Consider the following 17,608-nt stretch of genomic DNA (forward strand, 5'->3'; position numbering starts at 1 on the left):
CCACCCCGGTGCCCCCAAGAGCATTTACATTTTAGTGCTACGGTTTGTGAAAGTCCTCTTGACTTCCCGCCACCAGGGAGCCCTCTCATGACTCCTCTCCCGGAGCTCCAGCACCCAGACACCGCGCCATGTGGCTCGATCCCCCTTTTCTGCCGCTCAGCCCGTCCCCCGGGGTCTGCTTTCTCGGCGGAAAAGGGGCCTTGGGTCTCATTTGCCCAATGTCGAATGTCTTTGGAACCACACGGAGTTTTTCCCCTAGGAGAACCCTGACATCACTTTGTGCGTTTCCGTCTCTGGCCTCACAGGCCAACTGTGAGCCTTGCAGGGCAGGACCTATATGGGAGCTGTGTCTCCGGAGGTGAAACAATACGGTGGCCGAGAATCCATGTGCTAGAGCAGACTGCCTGGGTCCAAATACTGGCTACACTGCTTCCTAGTCACATGGCCGCGATCGGGACCGGGTTGTTGGGAGGACCGAAACAGGACAGCAGGACTGACGAGCCTCAGGTGTCGTCTGAAGCATATGCTGAGTGCTCAGTGAGCGCCTGCGCTAACGACCCCCGGATGGACCGGCTGCCGTCGCTTTTCAGCGACTGTCTCCATGCACGGGGATACTTGTCGCTCCAAACCGGGAAGAGGCCTTTGATGGGATTGAGTGACCCAGTTTGTTGATGTAGGACAAAGTGCGAGTTCTTAGGCGAGTTTTTTTCCTTAGTAAGATTGTAGTTGAAATATTTGGACACAATAAAGGAAACTTTTACTTAACGAGGCTGGGGGGCAGCGCGGGGGGTGGGGGTGGAGAGTGGAAAAGCGTTCTGTTGTTTCCACCTAAACGGTAACAGGCCACGGAACCCTTTGGGTTTCCCTTCTCATAACTAATCACGTAACACTGAAGATTCATTTGGGGTCTTGTTTCTTGGTCTATACAGAACAAAATAAGGCAGGTTTAAAAATTCTTTATTTGAATCTTAGACAAAGAACAAGCATGGCCTTATAAAGACTTGCTTAAAAGCACATAAATCTGGTGTCATTTACGCATCATGAACCGACATAACTATTGTTGGAGAGAATCGTAGCCCGTTCCTCGTCTTTTAACCTGTTCTTTGTTCAGCATGGACACGATCTTGGAAGGAAAACCCGCTGATGTGGCTTGGTGAACACTCTCTCCTTAGGCCCTAACGGCTGCTCGGGTGAAGCACCACGGGTCTCAGCCCCACCACACTTGCCAACGTGATGAGAACTAAGTAATTGGTGTCTTAAGGCCAGATGTACGTGGCGGTTTTCACCCGCCGTTCTATGTCCCCCTCATCTCTTATCCAGGTGGCTGGCCTGGCATTTAGGGCCGAGGGTGAGGGGAATGGTCCAATCTGCATTCACTGTGAAAGTCAACCTGCTCATCTCTCTGGGGTTCCCATGTGGGGGCCGTCTCAAGCCTCCGGGTTTAATTAATGGTCACCAACTGCACTGGGGACAAGAAGCAACACAGTGTGCTGTTTGTTGACCTTGGCAAATGACAGACCAGGATTTATTTACTCCTTGGTTCCCCAAACTAATATAATGGAGGCTTTTAATGTGCTGCACCTTTAATGCTTAAAGTGAGCAAACCGTTATGTCGAGACTGGTGTCCGTTATCCGCCAGTGGCTAGCCACGACACGATCCACACACAGGACCAAATTTCCCGATCAAGATGCCTCTGTCCTTCTTTTTATACGGATTATTCTGACAGATAACCCGAAAGGTAACACAGCTATTTAGAACACACTGCTCAAAGTTCTAGACTTATCTAAAATAGACTTTGTTTTCAGCTTAGTCACTAAAAATAGAAGTTAACAGGATACATTCCGATTTCTGTTTGGGGGAAACAGAACACGGCATTTCTGCTATGTGCATACTTCCGTCTGGACTGCAGCAACATCCTTCTGCACAGTCCAGTATCCTGTTTTCCTAGAAAATAAAAAGTTGACCATAACCCCTAGGAGTGGGGGGTGGGGGGGGACACAGAAACTGCCCCCTCCCCAAATGTTACTAGGGGTAGAAACGAAAATTTCTCACATTTCCTTTCTTTAGGCTTTATTCTTATTTTTAACGTACGTAATTAGTGTTCATATTAGCAGCAAAGATCCTACTTTCCGTAGATTAGAATGACTCGGGATGGGCAAAACTAACATTCTGGTTAAGAGCGTGGGGTGCACAGGTGGTAATAAGCATCTATCGATTCTGGCGTCGGCAGTCGTACTTGAGAGGTTAGTTCGTATAAATCAGCGGCTAGTATAAAAGGCTCCATTGGAGCTTCGGTTCCCGCGGATCTGCTGCAGGAGCCCGGAGTTGGCCCATCGGTGCGCAGTGGAGAGAGGGCATTCCTGGGTGGACAGCTTGCGGGAGGTCGGACTGGAGGGGACGGGGGTCTTACTCTGGCTCGTCAGTAAAAAAGGGGTCACTCCTCATAGGTAGTTGACGTGGGAGTTGCTTTGAAACTTTTCAGTGTCGCGGAGTCAAATACGGGTTTTTCCCTGTGCTATTTTTCTGCCAAGTTTCACAACCTGAGCTTTAGGAAAATGGCAAGAGCCAGAAAGTAGTGCAAAAGTTGCAGGAGCTGGACAGCTGTCCAGTGTCCAGGACTCCCAATGCCACAGCGACGGCTATCTTGTCGGGGTCACTGCCGTGACGACCGGGCTCCTGCCCGGCAGGAAGGGTCCAGCCAGGAAGGTTTAGCCGGGACAGTGTCTCTTTAAAAATGATAGAAAAATCAGTTTGAATCCCAAGTTGCTTGTCTGTTTCTAAGTAATGTTTATTTAGAACATTCAAGAATGACTCATAGAACATTGCTGCTTTCAAATACCTCCGTGTCTACTCCTTGCTAACAAGAAAAGGCAAAGCCGTGCCAACTTGGTGTTGGGAGGCTGCAGTCATTTAGAAAAAAGTTAGTTTTCTTAGATTTTTTTGGTTTACTTGTGAAAAGACAAACCCTGACACTCAATAATCTAACGTAAAGCTTCTAAACTACAAGCCTGGCAAGCACTGGATTCGAGATGATCCTTGTACAAATCCTCACTTTGGAAAGAGGCCGTCTACACCTACTACTGTAATGTAGCTGCATATCTGTTCTGAGTGAGCTGAACGCCCCCCTGGGGAAGGAGCCCCTACGTCTGACTCAGTAGTTCGCACGGGGAAACACCTACTTCCATTAAAAGCCTAAAAACGTGGGATTTGCCACCAGGTGAAGGACCATTCCTGGCCGTCCCCATCGTCACTTCCCGAGACTGCAGCGGGGGCGGCCCCAGGGGAACAGGGTCCTGTACCTCCTGGGGGGACTGCCCGCTCTAGTTTAACCAAGTCCCTGCCAGCTTGCAAAATCCCACTTAAAAAATAAATTAAAATGATACGTACACATATATATCCTGGGGGCAGAACTCCTGGCTGCAACCCCCCAGAGGCGATTTCACCAACACACTAAACCAAAACACCAGCTTGCTGTATTAACGAATCAGGTGTAGCCGCTTGCTATTTCCCGACAGCCCTCACTGGCGGGAGCCTTACACGTGTTGGATCAAAAGCACTGTGGGGCCCAGGGCATAGTAGTGGGTTTGATGGAAACTCGGACGGTGGAATACTTCTTTGCAATTGTCAGCGGCCATTCGCTCGCTTCCTGAAACCGCACCCTGAGAAGCCCGCTCCCTCATCTCCAAACACCAAGTCAAGGCCAGGAAACCACGAGGAGCTGGAGGGTCAGCAGGGGGAGTGGGGGGGGGGGGGCTCCCAGGCTGCCGCTGAAGGTCATGACTCCTTGCTGTCCCTCCCGCACGTCCACCTGGAGGAGAGGACTTTGGGGGGGCTGACGGCATGACCGCCACCTGCCGGCGGACGGGTAGGGAGAGCTGGGACAGACGGGGAGGTGCACGCGCAGGCCGCCCTGGTGGGCAGCTCCGGCAGGCCGGGGGCTGGGGAACGAGGTCACCTTCCCACTGGCCGCGGCCACCGCTGCTTTCTCAGCTGATCTGCACGACGGACGGAAGGCACAGGGACGGAGAAGAGACTCCAAGAGAAGACGGTCCTGTGACCTGCGGGTCTCGTTGGCACGGCCCTCTCGTCCTGGTGCCCGTTCCAACTGAAGCATCCCAGGAAGACAGTCCCTGCCGGGATAGGGCCCCGGACTCTGGGAGGCTTGTGCGTGGGGCAGAGCGAGGCTCGTTATCACGGCCAACTCCAGACGGCCGGGTACCCGGGCAGCAGGGCGCTTCTCCCCCACACTGCAAGCGCAAGTTAAACTGATTTCCTCGGAGAGCATCCAACTAGCTCGGGCAGAGGGGCATCACCGTCCAGAGCCAGAAGCCCGAGCGATTCTTCAGATTTCAAAGCCAGGCCTGACTGTGCGGGCTGACAACGCCCCAGCCGCACGGTCCCCTGGAGGATTAGCAGGAAGAGGCGGCCCGGGCGATTAGGGTGAGAAGTAGTGTTTGCAAAGTTTTGCAGGACGAGAATAAGGAAGACTCAGTCGAGAAACCGAAGGCAGAACATCAGAGAGAAAAAGAAAAGCAGCCAAAGTACAATAAGATACAAAGGAACGTGGGAGGGCTATTTCTTCTTCTTTTTTTAAAATGGGAGGACAAAGAAGTGAATTCCTTCACTGCCTTTTCCCTGGAGAAGCTGAAAATTATTGCCGAGTTCTGGGAGGCACTGGCCAAACAGGAATCCAAGCTCGCCTGTCTGCACAGTCTTAAGGAATAAGTACTTGTCGGTTCTCAAGAGAAAAGAAAACCTGTTTGCTTCACGTCCCTATCGGCAGAAGGTGGGTAGTGGGTGGGAATTCACGGCAAAAGTGAAGGGTCTGTCCCGGGGTCCTTGAGGAACCCGCACCAGGCTCGTAATGAGGGCGTACAGGCTCAGATGCTAACGCTCAGCGGCCTCGGCATAGATGGCTGCTGTGGCTCAAGCTTAAACTCCAACAATCGCATCGAAACCTGCCGTGTCTTCCACGTGTGTGTTCACAGAGCTGCCCCTCCTCCCACGGCCCACCTCGCTCTCGCATTTTGTCCTCTCCAACCTGCCACCCTCCCTGTGTCCCGTTTGAACCACAATCCCAGGTAAAGACCAACCTTCCCCAATGGGGAGTCTTTTTCTCCCCCCTTTTGCCTGAAGCTCCACATTGTTTTGACCTTTTGCGGGGGGTGTTTTTTTTGGCTGTTCCGGTTCCGAAATCTGTTTTCCAATCAGCACCATATCCGCAACGGATCTGCATGAAGTCGACGGGAACGCTCATCCGCGGAAACACTTGGCGTGCTGCACGGCTGTAAATAAAAATCTCTTTATCAAGAAGTGAAGTGGCAGAGGAGGGAAGGGGATCTTACTGTAAAGATGACTATTTAAACCAAACAGAAATACAGAAGAGACAGCGATTCAGAACGTACAGGAAACAGTCCACCCCAGGCGGCACTGGAGGACAGGGAGGTGGCTGCCACTGGAGAAAGGCCGTCTCCCCCGAGTCTGAATTTCAGTGCTTTCCAAGCGGAAGGGCAGATGGTGAAAAACAGCTTTTCCCACTCCCTCGAACCCCACTGCGAGGCGGCTCTGTGCTCGCCACCAAGCAGGCAGGAAGGAGCATGTGTCCCCGCCCTGCGGTCCGGCAGAGTCCCGCTGCTTTGCCACACAGCCCCACGTCACTACTGTAAGGACTCCGGGATGGTGCTGACGACGTGGGCTGCCTCCGCGGCTGCAGGAGGGGAGCCAAAGAAGGTGTTGGTCCGATTCCTCTGCTGATCCCGGAGATAAGGAGGAACGGACGAGCTCTTGATGTGCAGAATCCTGGTGTCCATCACCTGACAGTCAATCTGCATCATCACTTCGTAATCCTGCCCGTTGATCACGTTCTCTGCGGGAGGAATACACATACGGAATCAATATTCAACAGACTGTGCGATTCCGCCGTCAGCGTCGGTCCCAGAAAGACATCAACAAGCTTTAACGGCTGTGAACTGTCAGTACGCTTTCAAGGGAACAGAGGGGCTCCCTCAGTCACCAAGCGGCGCCGCGGCCGGGCTGGGTGCCGAGACGGCCCGTCCTCCTCGGTTCCAGCTCCCAAACCGCCTCCGTCGGTTTAGTAAGGCCTCGGAGCAGTGGCCGAGTTAACACCAGAGCTTCTGTCCACAGACATCACAGGAGGATTTCTGTGGCGGGTGGAGGGAAGAATGCTGAAGCGCTCCCTTCCCCTTCAACAGTGGGAACGGGTAACTGTCCAAAGAACAAACCTATCGTGTGGGCGGCAAGGAGACCCGGGCCGAGACTACGTGCCTCCCGTTCATCAGTCGTGTTTCTAATTTCGCTAAGATTCCCAGCTACGAGTTTAAAGGTCTGCCTTAGCAGCATAAAGCACGGGAAAGACAAGCTGTAGACAGGACAGTGATGCTCTTGCCCAGAGGTCCCCATCGCTCCCCTTCCGCGCGAAGGGACTCCCATTCCAGAGTTCTTGATTCCTGGTGCAAGAGACGAGTGCATTTCCCATTTGGGATTAGAGAGAGTGCTACAGGACTTGCAGGTAAACTAGAGGCTATTTGCAGAGGGAACAGGAAAACCACACAGAGCCACACTTACCTGACACGTGACACTCATCATGAGTTCGACATATACAGACACATGCTCTTACTTCCTAAGAGGATGAAAACTCTTTGTTTTAGGGAGAGAGCCAAATCATTTCCCAGTTGGTAATTCTGGGTACTCGCTTTCCAACTTGAGGTCAATGAAACTTGGGCATAAAACTGGTGAGGGAACTGTAAGCGGATGGTCTTTCCGAGGCCAGCTGGACATTCACGGAAATGCAGTCAGAAGGCTGTGAGTGCGGAATTCACGCCTGCGTGTCCGTTAGCGTTTCCCCTGTGAATCCCGAGCTGGGAGGGGGACGGGGCAAGGGCTGAGCTTACTACCTGTTTATGAAGATGATACGCGGCCCACCGGTGACTTTTGAAGTTACACGCTGGGCTTCTCCAGGACCAGGAATTGAATTTAAAAGTAGAATTTTTCTTTTTTTGTTTTACTTTCACACTGTGTATGCCAAGTACTATTAATCTAGAGGAGGGAAACCCGGAGTCTGACATCTGATCTTCAGATTGCATTGTTATGTTTGGGAACACTGAGCCATGGAGTGTGTCACAGGTTACGATTTACAGAAATGCGCTAATCCAGGGCGTCTGAAATTAGGGTCTAATGTACAGACTTCAGGGAGTCCATACGTTCCTTCAAATTGCATGCAAACTTCTGTGTGCTTATTTTTCTGGAGAAGGGCCCCAATCACATTCTCAATGGGGTCTATGACTTCCCGAGAGTTGAAAACTACTGGATCTAATAACCCATCAGCTTTAAGTTCCCTGAGCAGATGTTAGTCTATTTCAAAGCTAATGGAAGATTCCATCCCTCCACTTCTCTTGGTTGGTTACCTGCTGTAATTTTTAACACAGTCTCCATGGATGACCGATTTCTCATTACAAGTATTGCAAATGTCTTCTATTACACTTGGAGCCGATTTCCTTCTTTCCCACTTTACTAGAGAGGAAGAACTGTGGGCACTGACTAACCTTACCTATTCTTTAAGACCGTCGCTCTGGACACTTCAATTTTAGGAGTCCTGCCACTATGCGGTGACTAAGTAATTTGCTTAGCTTAAAAAAAAAAAACAAACAGGTATAATGGACATAAAATATTAGTTTCAGGTGCACAACTTGGTGATTTGATATTTATATACATTGCAAAGCCACCACCACAGTACATCTAGTTATCATGTGTCACCAAAGCTAACACAATATTACTGACTACATTCCCCCATGCTGTACATGAAAGCCACACGACTTGTTTTAGAACTACAAGTTTGTACTTCCGGATTCCTTTACTGTTTTGCTCCCCACTCCAACCCATCTCCCCCTCGGGCAATCACCAGTCTGTTCTCTGTCTAGGAGTCTGGGTTTGGTTTCGTTTATTTCTTTAGATTCCACATATGAGTGGAGTATGTCTTTTTGGGTCTGTTTATTTAACTTAGCATAACATCCACTAAAGTCCATCCGTGTTGTTGCAAAAGGCAAGATTTCATTTGTTCTATGGCTGAGTACTATTCCATCATACATATAAATATATATGTCTAAAAAAAAAATTTTTTTTTGAGAGAGCGAGAGAGAGGGAGAAACAGAATCTCAAGCAGGCTCTGTGCTGTCAGTGAGGAGCCCAACACGTGGCCTGAACCCACGAACCATGAGATCATGACCCGAGCTGAGATCAAGAGTCGGACACTTAACTGACTGAGCCATCCAGGCGCCCCCCATTTGCTTATTTTTGCTTTTGTTTCTCTTGCCTTTGGAGTTAGATCCAAAAAAACATCACCGAGAGTGACGTCAAGGAGTTTACCACTTATGTTAACGTTTTCTTCTAGTTTTATGGTTTCAGGTCTTCGAGTCTTTAATCCACGTTGAGTTAATTTTTGTATATGGTATAAAATGATGGTCCTGTTTCCTTCTTCTGCACGTAGCTGTCCAGTTTGCCCAACACCATTTACTGAAGAGACTGTCTTTTCCCCATTGTATATTCTTGCTTCCTTTGTCAAAAATTAACGGACCATATATGAGGGTTCGTATCTGGGCTCTTGATCCTGTTCCACAGACCCACGTGTTTTTGTGCCAGCACCATACTGCTTTGGCTACTATGGCTTTGCGGTACAGTTAAAAATAAGGGAGCGTGGTACCTCTGGCTTTGGACTTTCTCAAGATTGCTTTGAGTATTCGGGGTCTCCTGGGGTTCCACATAAATTGTAGAATTACTTGTTCTAGTTCTGTGAAAAAATGCCATTGGCATTTTGATACGAATGGCACCAAACTTGTAGGTTGCTTTGGTTAGTATGGAGAGTTAACAATGTTAATTCTTCTAATCCCTAAGTATGAAACATCTTTCCATCTGTCTGATTCTTCTTCAGTTTCTCTCATTAACGTCTTAAAGTTTCCAGTGCAAGGTCTTCCACCTCCTTGGAGGTATTTTATTCTCCTTGATGTAACTGTAATTGGGATTATTTTCTTGATTTCTCTGATAGTTCGTTATTCACGTATAGAAACACAACAGATTTTTGTTTACTGATTGTGTATCCTACAACTTCACTGAATTCGTTAATTCTAGTCCTTTTTTTGTGGAATCTTGAGGGTTTTCTAGGCCCAGTATTATGTCGTCTGCCAACAGTGACAGTTCTATTTCTTTTCAATGTGTATGCCTTTGTTTCCTGCCCAACTGCAGTGGTGAGGACTTTCAATACTATGTTGAATAAAAGTGGTGACAGTCGGCATCCTTGTCCTGTTACTGGTCTTCGAGAAAAAACTTTCAGCTTTTCACCACTGAGTAGGATGCTGGCTGTAGGTTTGTTGTGGACGGCCTTTATTATGTTGAAGTCTGCTCTTTCTATACCTACTTTGTTCAGAGTTTTTATAAGCAGATGTTTAATTCTGCCCAATGCTTTTTACCACATCTTTTGGGGCGATCATATGATGTTCATCTTTCATTTTATAAATGCGGTGTATCATGTTGATTAATGTGGATGTTGAACCATACTGGCATCCCTGGAATAAATCCCACTTGACTGTAGTCTATGATCACTTTAACGTATTCCTGAATTGGGTTTGCCAGTATTTTGTTCAAGATCTTTACATCTGTGTTCAGCAGGGGTGTTGTCTTATAATTTCCTTTTCTTGTAGTGTCCTTGTCTGGCTTGGGCATCAGGGTAATGCTGGCCTCGTAAAATGAGTTTAAAGTGTTCCCTCCTCTTCAATTTTTGGAAGAGTTTGAGAAGGATAGATATTAAATCTTCAAATGTTTGGTAGAATTCACTAGTGAAGACATCTGCCCCGGGCTTTTGTTTGTTTGGAAGTTTTTGATTACTGATTCAATCTTAATAATTGGTCTACTCAAATTTTCTATTTCTTTATGTTTGGTTCAGTCTTGGAAAATTCTGTTTCTATAAAGTTATCCATTTCTCCTAGATTGTCCAATTTATTGTCAAATAATTGTTCATAATAGTCTCTTACGATCCTTCTTATTTTTGTGGTATTAGTTTAACTTTCATTCCTGACATTATTTGAGCCTTCTGTTTTCCTGGTGAGTCTAGCTAAAGGTTTGTCTATTTTGTTTATCTTTTCAAAGAACCAGCTCTTAGTTTCAGGTATCTTTCCCATTATCCTTTTAGTCTCCTATCTCATCTATTTCGGCTCTGATCTTTACCTCTTTCCATGTACTAACTTTGGGCTTTGTTTGTTCTTCTTCTAGTTTCTTTAAGTGTAAAGTTCAATTGTTTGAGATGTATCTTGTTTCTTGAGGTGAGCTTGTATCGTTATGAACTTCTCTCCTCACTTTTGCTCATCTTACAGTTTGTGGTATTTGTGTTTGTTTTCAATTGTTTCTAAGTATTTTCACCTTTTGACTTCTTCTATGACCCAGCAGCTGTTCAGTAATGTGTTGTTTAATCTCCATGTACTGGCAGTTTTTCTAGTTTTCTTATAACTGATTTCTAATTTCATACTATTGTGGTCAGAAAAGATGTTTGAAAGGATTTCAACCTTCTTGAATTTACTGATCTGTTTTGTGGCCTAATATGTGATCTATCCTAGAGAGTGTTCTGGGTGTACTGGATAAACATAATACAGCAGCAGAGACAGACAGAGACAGAGCGTGAGCAGGGGAGAGGCAGACAGAGAGGTTAACACGGAATCTGAAGCAGGCTCCAGGCTCTGAGCTGTCAGCACAGAGCCCCACACAGGGCTCGAACCCACAAACTGCGAGATCATGACCTGAATCAAAGTCTGACACTCAACCAACTGAGCCACCCGGGCACCCCTGATTTGACTAATTTTGTGTTTTAACCTCCATACTAGCTTTGTAAGTGAATGAATCCACTATTTTTACTACAGATTTAGTTTTTCTCGTGAGATTTTTACTTTCACAGGTTTTCTTGTTATTAATCACTGCCATTTCTTTGTAGCTTAAAGAAGTCCCTTTAACATTTCTTGAAAGGCTGGTTTAGTAGTGATGAAAGCTCTGGAAAGGTTTAGCTTTAGCTAAAGTTCTGGAAAGCTCTTTATCTCTCCTTTTAATTCTGAATGATAACCTTGCTGGGTAGAGTATCTGTGGTTGGAAGTTTTTTCCTTCCAGCACTTTGAATATATCCTGCCAGTCTCTTCTGGTCTGCAAAGTTTCTGCTCGAAAATCTGATAGCCTTAATGGGTTGCCCTTGTATGTAACAATTTATTTTTCCCTTGCTGCTTTTAAGATTCTGTCTTTAAGTATTTTAATTATAATTATAACGTGTCTGGGTGTGGATCTCTTTGGGTTCATCTTGCTTGGAACTCTCTGGGATTCCTGGATCTGGAGGTCTGTTTCCCTCTACAGGTTAGGGGAATTTTCTGCCTCTCTCTTTCTTCTCCTTCTGGGAACCCTATAATGTGAATGTAATTCTACTTTATGTCTTTTTGGTCCCTTAAGGTCTCTTCATTTAAAAGAATTCTTTTTTCTTTCGGCTTCTCAGTCTGGATGAGTCCCACTGCCTTGTCTTCCAGCTCACTGAGGCTTTTAATGTGTTACTCTGCCTGCTGTTGAACCCCTATAGCATATTTCGGCTCAGTTATTTTTCTCTTCAGGTCTCTGACTTCTGTTTGGTCCTATCTTATATTTTCTTTCTCTCTGATGAAGTTCTCACTGTGTTCATCCATTCTTCCTCTGAGTTCGGCAATCACCTTTATTGACTACTTTAAATTCTTTATCAGATTTCTGAACCTCTGTATCATTAAAGTCTTTTTCTGAGGTTCTGTCTTGTTCTTTCATCTGGAACATATTTCTCTGTGTCATTTTGTTTGATTCCCCGTGTGTTTCTATGTATTAGACAAAGCAGCTCTCTCTCTCTCTCTCTCTCAATCTTGAAGGATTGGCCTCTGTAGGTGATGAAGCTTCTCATTCAACTTTGCCCTGGTTCATGATTATCTCTTGAACCTTTGGGACAGTCTACACCACCTGATTTATTCTTGATGTGTCCCTGTTGTTGAGAGTGTGCCAAGACCTGTCAGTGTTCCCAGGGGAGGAATCTCATTTAACACCGAGTTCAGGAAGTTAAAAGTGAAATTCCTCAGGCCAAGAGCTTTTAAAGTGTGCTGCTCAGTCAGTTGAGTGTCCAACTCTTGATTTCAGTTCTGGTCATGATCTCATGATTGTGGGATCAAGTCCTATGTCAGGGCGAAGACTGCTTAGGATTTTCTTTCTCTCTCTCTGGCCCTCTCCCCCCTCTCTCTCTCTTTTTTTTTTTTTTAATGTTTTTATTTATTTTTGAGACAGAGAGAGACAGAGCGTGAGTGGGGGAGGGGCAGAGAGAGGGGGAGACACAGAATCTGAAACAGGATCCAGGCTCTGAGCTGTCAGCACAGAGCCCAACGAGGGGCTCGAACTCACAGACCGTGAGATCATGACCTGAGCTGAAGTCGGACGCTCAACCGACTGAGCCACTCAGGCGCCCCACCCCCCTCTTAAAAAAAAAAAAAAAAAAGAAAAAGAAAAGGTATGCAAAGAGACAGTCGTAATCCCTGTGCTGGCCGCCAGACCAGGAGATCTGGAGGTGTCACCTGGGCAACAGTTTTAACAAGTGGGGCTCCAGATGAACGAATAATCTCCTTTCTGGGAGGTCTTATAGATCTGTCATGAGGCCAGGGGAGTGGACACAGAGGTATCTCCCTGGCTTATGCTCCCCGGGAGCACCTTATCAGCCTCTCCCTGTGTGGGCAACCTGAAGCCTACTGCCCAGGCAGGAGCTCGAGGGTAGCTGGCCTTTTCCCCAGGGAGACTGCTGTCTGTGCAGTGCTCTAGGGGTGGTGGCCCGCCAGGAACTGTATTCTCCACTGTTACCTTCCCATGGAGCTCAGGAACGGCAGCCCCCCTGGCACTAGGGCCAGGCAACCAAGGGCAACACCGTGTAGACTGTGCCTACCTGCTGACTTCAACTAGGCAGGTGGAGAGTGTACGGGGCGTGGCATGCTCGCCGGCTTCAGAAAGGCAGCCGGAAGATGAGCCCCCCTGTGGGCATCAGGACTGCAGCAGGAGGGCACCTTCCTGTGCCGGAGCACCGGCTGGGGGTGGGGCAATGCTGCGCTCAGCTGCCAGGGAGAGGGGAGTGCGGCACCTGCCTACAGGCACTTTCTGGCTGCAGCGAGGCAGCAGGATGGTCTCCTCCCTGTGTGCTGGTGGGGGCGGGAGGGGGGGGGTGGCGGGTGCAAAACTGGCCTCACCAGTGCCTCTCCTCCGGGAGAGTTTCGACCGTCTCCCCTCCAGCTGCTGCTTTTAGATCGGCAAGTGAATTTCCTTCTTATCTAGTCTAAGCACTTGTCAAACTGCTGTCTGTGCACTGGGTCGGGGTGAGTGAGGCTGCAGGCAAGCTCTCTGAAAAGGGACCTCGGTTTCTACAGTCCTTTGGGTTCTTTGGATAATCAGCCCCGTTCACTTCCTAATAAGCCGGATGTTCTGGGCTTGTCTCTCCAGTGCAGGACTCGCGGGGCCTGATGTGGGGCACCGACCCCTTGCTCCCCGGGCAGAGGCCGCGGGCTGGTGAGCTCCTTCCCTGTTGTGCGTCGCTGTGCCGGGGACGGGGTTTTGGCACCCCTGCGTCTCTCTGCCTCTCTCACCCGTCCGGATGGGGTCTTTCTGCCCTTTGTCGGGGAGAAGCAGAGGGAAACTTTCCAGAGGCAGCTGTAGGTGTGTGCGGGAGGAGGGGAGTCGGGATCTTCCTATATGACCACCTTGTGGAAGTCGTTTGCTCATCTTCAGAGAATTAAATCCGAATGCCTGCAAGTTAGCCAACGTTTCCTACCAAAGCGCTTTCTTTCCCCGCTTCTCGGGCAGCTGCGGCTCTCTGGAAGACAGACAACCTGCCCGTGCATTTGGAGCCATTTCATTTGGAACGTGCGGCTGGGCTCAGATTGCAAGGGGTCACACCAATCGTTTCCTTTTGGAACCACAGTTACTCCCCGTTTCAGAAAAACTGTGTGTACGCTGGGGCATACGTGCCCAGATAACGGAAAGCACATGTGTTAGAGACATGTAACACACATTATTAATTTTTACTGCTTTTCTGGATTAATGTGGGATCCAGATGACAATTTTGAGATCAGGAGTAGGTTCCCTCGTACATGGCCCAAGCCACCTGCAAAAGTCACTACAGCCCGTGTGCCTGTGGTGGTTCACACCGATAACTGATTTCCCTGATACCTTAAGTGCTGAGAAGAAACGGAGGACCTGGTGACAGAAGCTCAGATGCCTTGAGGGAAAAGTCAAGCTGTGGCCTGGCCCCCAAACCCGGGAGTCCCCAGCCGTGGCTGCAACGGCACTGCCACCTTAAGCCCAGCCGGAAGACTCCGACGAAGGATGGTCTAGGCGGCCATAAAGACGGGTTCGGTTCTTTACTCCTTTCTGGAAGCAACGACTTCTGGGGCAAGGAAACGATGAGTGCCATCGGAAGGCCACCAGGGAGGATGGGAATGCCTTGAGCCGAATTCAGGAAGCCCCTTCTGAGTGACAAGCTGGGGTCTCCGGGCGTGGAGTGACCTGCCGCGAGGAGCCCCAGGTTACCCGAACCTCTGCACGACAGTCGAGGGGCCACAGCGTAATCTTCTATCCACTCCGTGGGACTCAGTAAAGAGTTCTCTGGGCGTTTCAGTACTCACCCCTGCATCTCACCACTACTGGTGAGGTTCTGACTATTTTAATTAAAGGAGGACGGACTGGGAAACAGCGTATGGTAACTCGGGACCCCTCGCCTGGGCTGTCGGGCGTGTGTTCACGCGGTACACTTGCAGGAGCAGCAGAGAGGCTCTGAAAGTCCCCTCGAAAGGGCAGGTGAGGCTCCTGTTACCTTTCACTCCAAGGCTGTGAGTGTGGTCGATAACTTGTCGTCCCTGAAAGGCCAGCGTCTTCAACTGTTGCCCATGATTCGCGCCTCAGTGTGAGTAACAGACGCCGCGCCTCCACTGCGGGCCAGGTCCCCGCCGTCCACGCGCAGCGCCCTCGTACAAAGAGCGTCAAGCGCAGGAGCCTTGTGACAGGACAGCCGAGAGCCGAGATACGTGACAGGACGGCTAAGCTGTTTTGGGGTACTTAATAAAAAAAAAAAGACCTGGACTGTTCGGGGAAAGCTGGCCCAAAAGGAACGGCATGGAACGAGAGGTTAAGGGCTCGCTCTCCGTCACCTCTCAGCAAACATGTGGCTACCGCACAGGTGACGAAAGCCCTTTTCCGTCCCGGGCCTTCTGAAGTAAGCAGGAGAATGAGACGAAACCCTGATCTGAGTCAGGAAAAAGGTGTAGGAAAAAAAAAGGATACTTCAGATACAAAATTCATCAGCCACATAAAAAGGAAAAGGAATGAAGGGCTTCAGATACGAATGCTAAAATGTGATTCTGAAAGCTCAGAAGGGTTGAGGAAGCAGCAGATGTGCCTGGACCCTGGAGGTGGAAAAACTCCAGGCAATGTGGAATTTTGAACAGCCTGTAAACGCACAATAACCGAGAACGGCCTGCCAGGAAGGAGACTGTCAGCTGGGTGGTGGCTAACCCACGCCAGAACCTTGACCATAAACAGAATTTAAAGATGCAGACGTTTCACAGGAAGTTTAATTTTAAGAAGTCACAAGACTTCAATGCTTTGCAAAGGAGCATGTGTCATAAAACAGATTTCTATTCGGGATCAGACACTAATCCTAACAAGAGGTAGTTGGCTCCGTGTAAGCTAAGCTGGTGACAGGCAGCGACAGGCTGTCGGTATCTGTGCCTGAACCCAGTGGGGTTGCATGGACAGTAGATAAAAATCCGCCAATTCACAGACCACAAGAGATACCTTCAAGCAAAACAAACAAAAGGAAAAATACGGAAGGAAGTCCAAAAGGGGAGACACGGGAGGGGAGGGGAGGAGGTGGGGAGGGAAGGAGCAGGGGGAGGGGAGGAGGGGGGGAAGGGAATACAATGAACAGTGAAGCGGCACAAGGTCACGCGGCATGGCGGCTCCCAAGAACTCCCATAAGCTGGGGCCACGACGTCTGGTCCATCTTAACGCCAATTTTCAACTCGAGTCCTGGTTTTGACCATCCCAACACACCATGCATTGTATCTCTGTCGGTATTTTTTCCTCTATTTGGAAAAAATGCCCTTTCTGCTCTTTCTCACCCAAATTCTCTCTCCGAGTTCTATTAATCCTCTAAGGTCCATTTCAAGTCCCACTTGTTAGAAACCTTCCACGAGAACTCGGCCACTGACCTTTTTCTTCACACCCAATATATAAATGTTCTACTTAATTGAACTGTGTCAAAATACTTACAGAAAAGAGCTTTGGCTCCTTTAAGAAATGACTGGCACTTCCGAAGGTGGGGCAGCTAGAACCTCTCCCCGCTCAGCTGGGAAGGACCCTAACAGTCACACTACGGATGGAAACACAGTAGGTACTTCCGACTTGAAGAGTCTTTCTGGAGACGGAAGGAACACGGACAAGCAAAAGAGCTCCTTGCAACCCCCATGTCTGCCCTCTGCCTGAAGAAACTAAAAGCAGTGGGGGGGCGGGCAGGACTTTGGGCTGGGAGTGTCCAAAGATAGGGAGACCCGGGGAGGGAGCAATATCATGTTTAGCTGTAAGACAAACCAGAACTTGGGGGGCCCCTGGGGGGGCCGGTCAAGTGTCCGGCTCTTGGTTTCAGCTCAGGTCATGATCTCGTGGCTTCGTGGGTTTGAGCCCCACATTGGGCTCTGTGCCGGGAGTGCGGAACCTGCTTGGGATTCTCCCTCTCTCTGTCTCTCTGCCCTTCCCTACTTGTGCTGTCTTTGTCTCTCTCAAAAATAAACTACTAGAATTCAGGGGGCAGAGGTCAGGATGCTGGACAATCTGCAAGGCACAGGGATAGTCCCACATCTCGTGCAATCTTCACATAGGTTAAAAAAAAAAAACCCACCTTATTATTACTATATTAATCAAGACAGAACCTCACTGGTTTACTAGGCAGTGTGGCTTCAGAATACATTCTTATAACTACCCCACTATGCTGGGACTATCGTTTCTTTCTGAACTCGAGAACTGTTCATCTCATGGACGCCTGGGTGGCTCAGTTGGTTAAGTGTCTGACTTCGGCTCAGATCACGAACTCATGGTTCGTGGATTCAAGCCCCGTGTCGAGCTCTGCACTGACAGTATGGAGCCTGCTTGGGATTCTCTCTCGCCCCTCTCTCTCTGCCCCTCCCCCGGCACTCTCTCTCTCTCTCTCTCTCAAGATAAATACATACATTAAAAAAAAGGGTTCATCTCAGAAAATCACATCACCGGTGCCAGAACCACTCTTGGAATCTGATCACTGTCAGGACACATTGGCATCAGTCTGCATTTCTAGCAATTGCTCTCGGGGACAGTATGCATCGGTGCAAGTACCTGACTTGGTCACTACCTCTTCTATACGATATATAACGCCTGAACATTGTACATAAATAGTCATGGATTCAACAGACATTTACTGAATTCCTACCACGTGCCAGGCACTGAGGACAGAGGAGTGAACAAAACAGGAAAAGAAATTCCTGTCCTCACAGA

The 17,608-nt window shown here is 48.7% G+C and overlaps 1 protein-coding gene across 4 annotated transcripts in view; it reads right to left on the reverse strand.

The window, feature by feature from the left end:
• Window positions 1-940: 940 nt before the first annotated feature.
• The window catches only part of ATF6 (activating transcription factor 6), a 201,151-nt gene continuing 184,483 nt past the window's right edge, over window positions 941-17,608 (reverse strand). For 3 of the 4 annotated variants that reach the window (XM_042924742.1, XM_042924740.1, XM_042924739.1), the window contains exon 16: window positions 5,288-5,867. In XM_042924742.1, the coding sequence (XP_042780676.1) occupies window positions 5,659-5,867 (209 nt within the window). In that variant the 3' untranslated portion in view covers window positions 5,288-5,658. Of the gene's footprint in view, window positions 2,728-5,287; window positions 5,868-17,608 lie in introns of those variants that run through there. The other variant, XM_042924741.1, reaches the window with a different exon arrangement.

This window comes from Panthera leo, chromosome F3, assembly GCF_018350215.1.
Source record: "Panthera leo isolate Ple1 chromosome F3, P.leo_Ple1_pat1.1, whole genome shotgun sequence".
Classification (NCBI taxonomy): Eukaryota; Metazoa; Chordata; class Mammalia; order Carnivora; family Felidae; genus Panthera; species Panthera leo.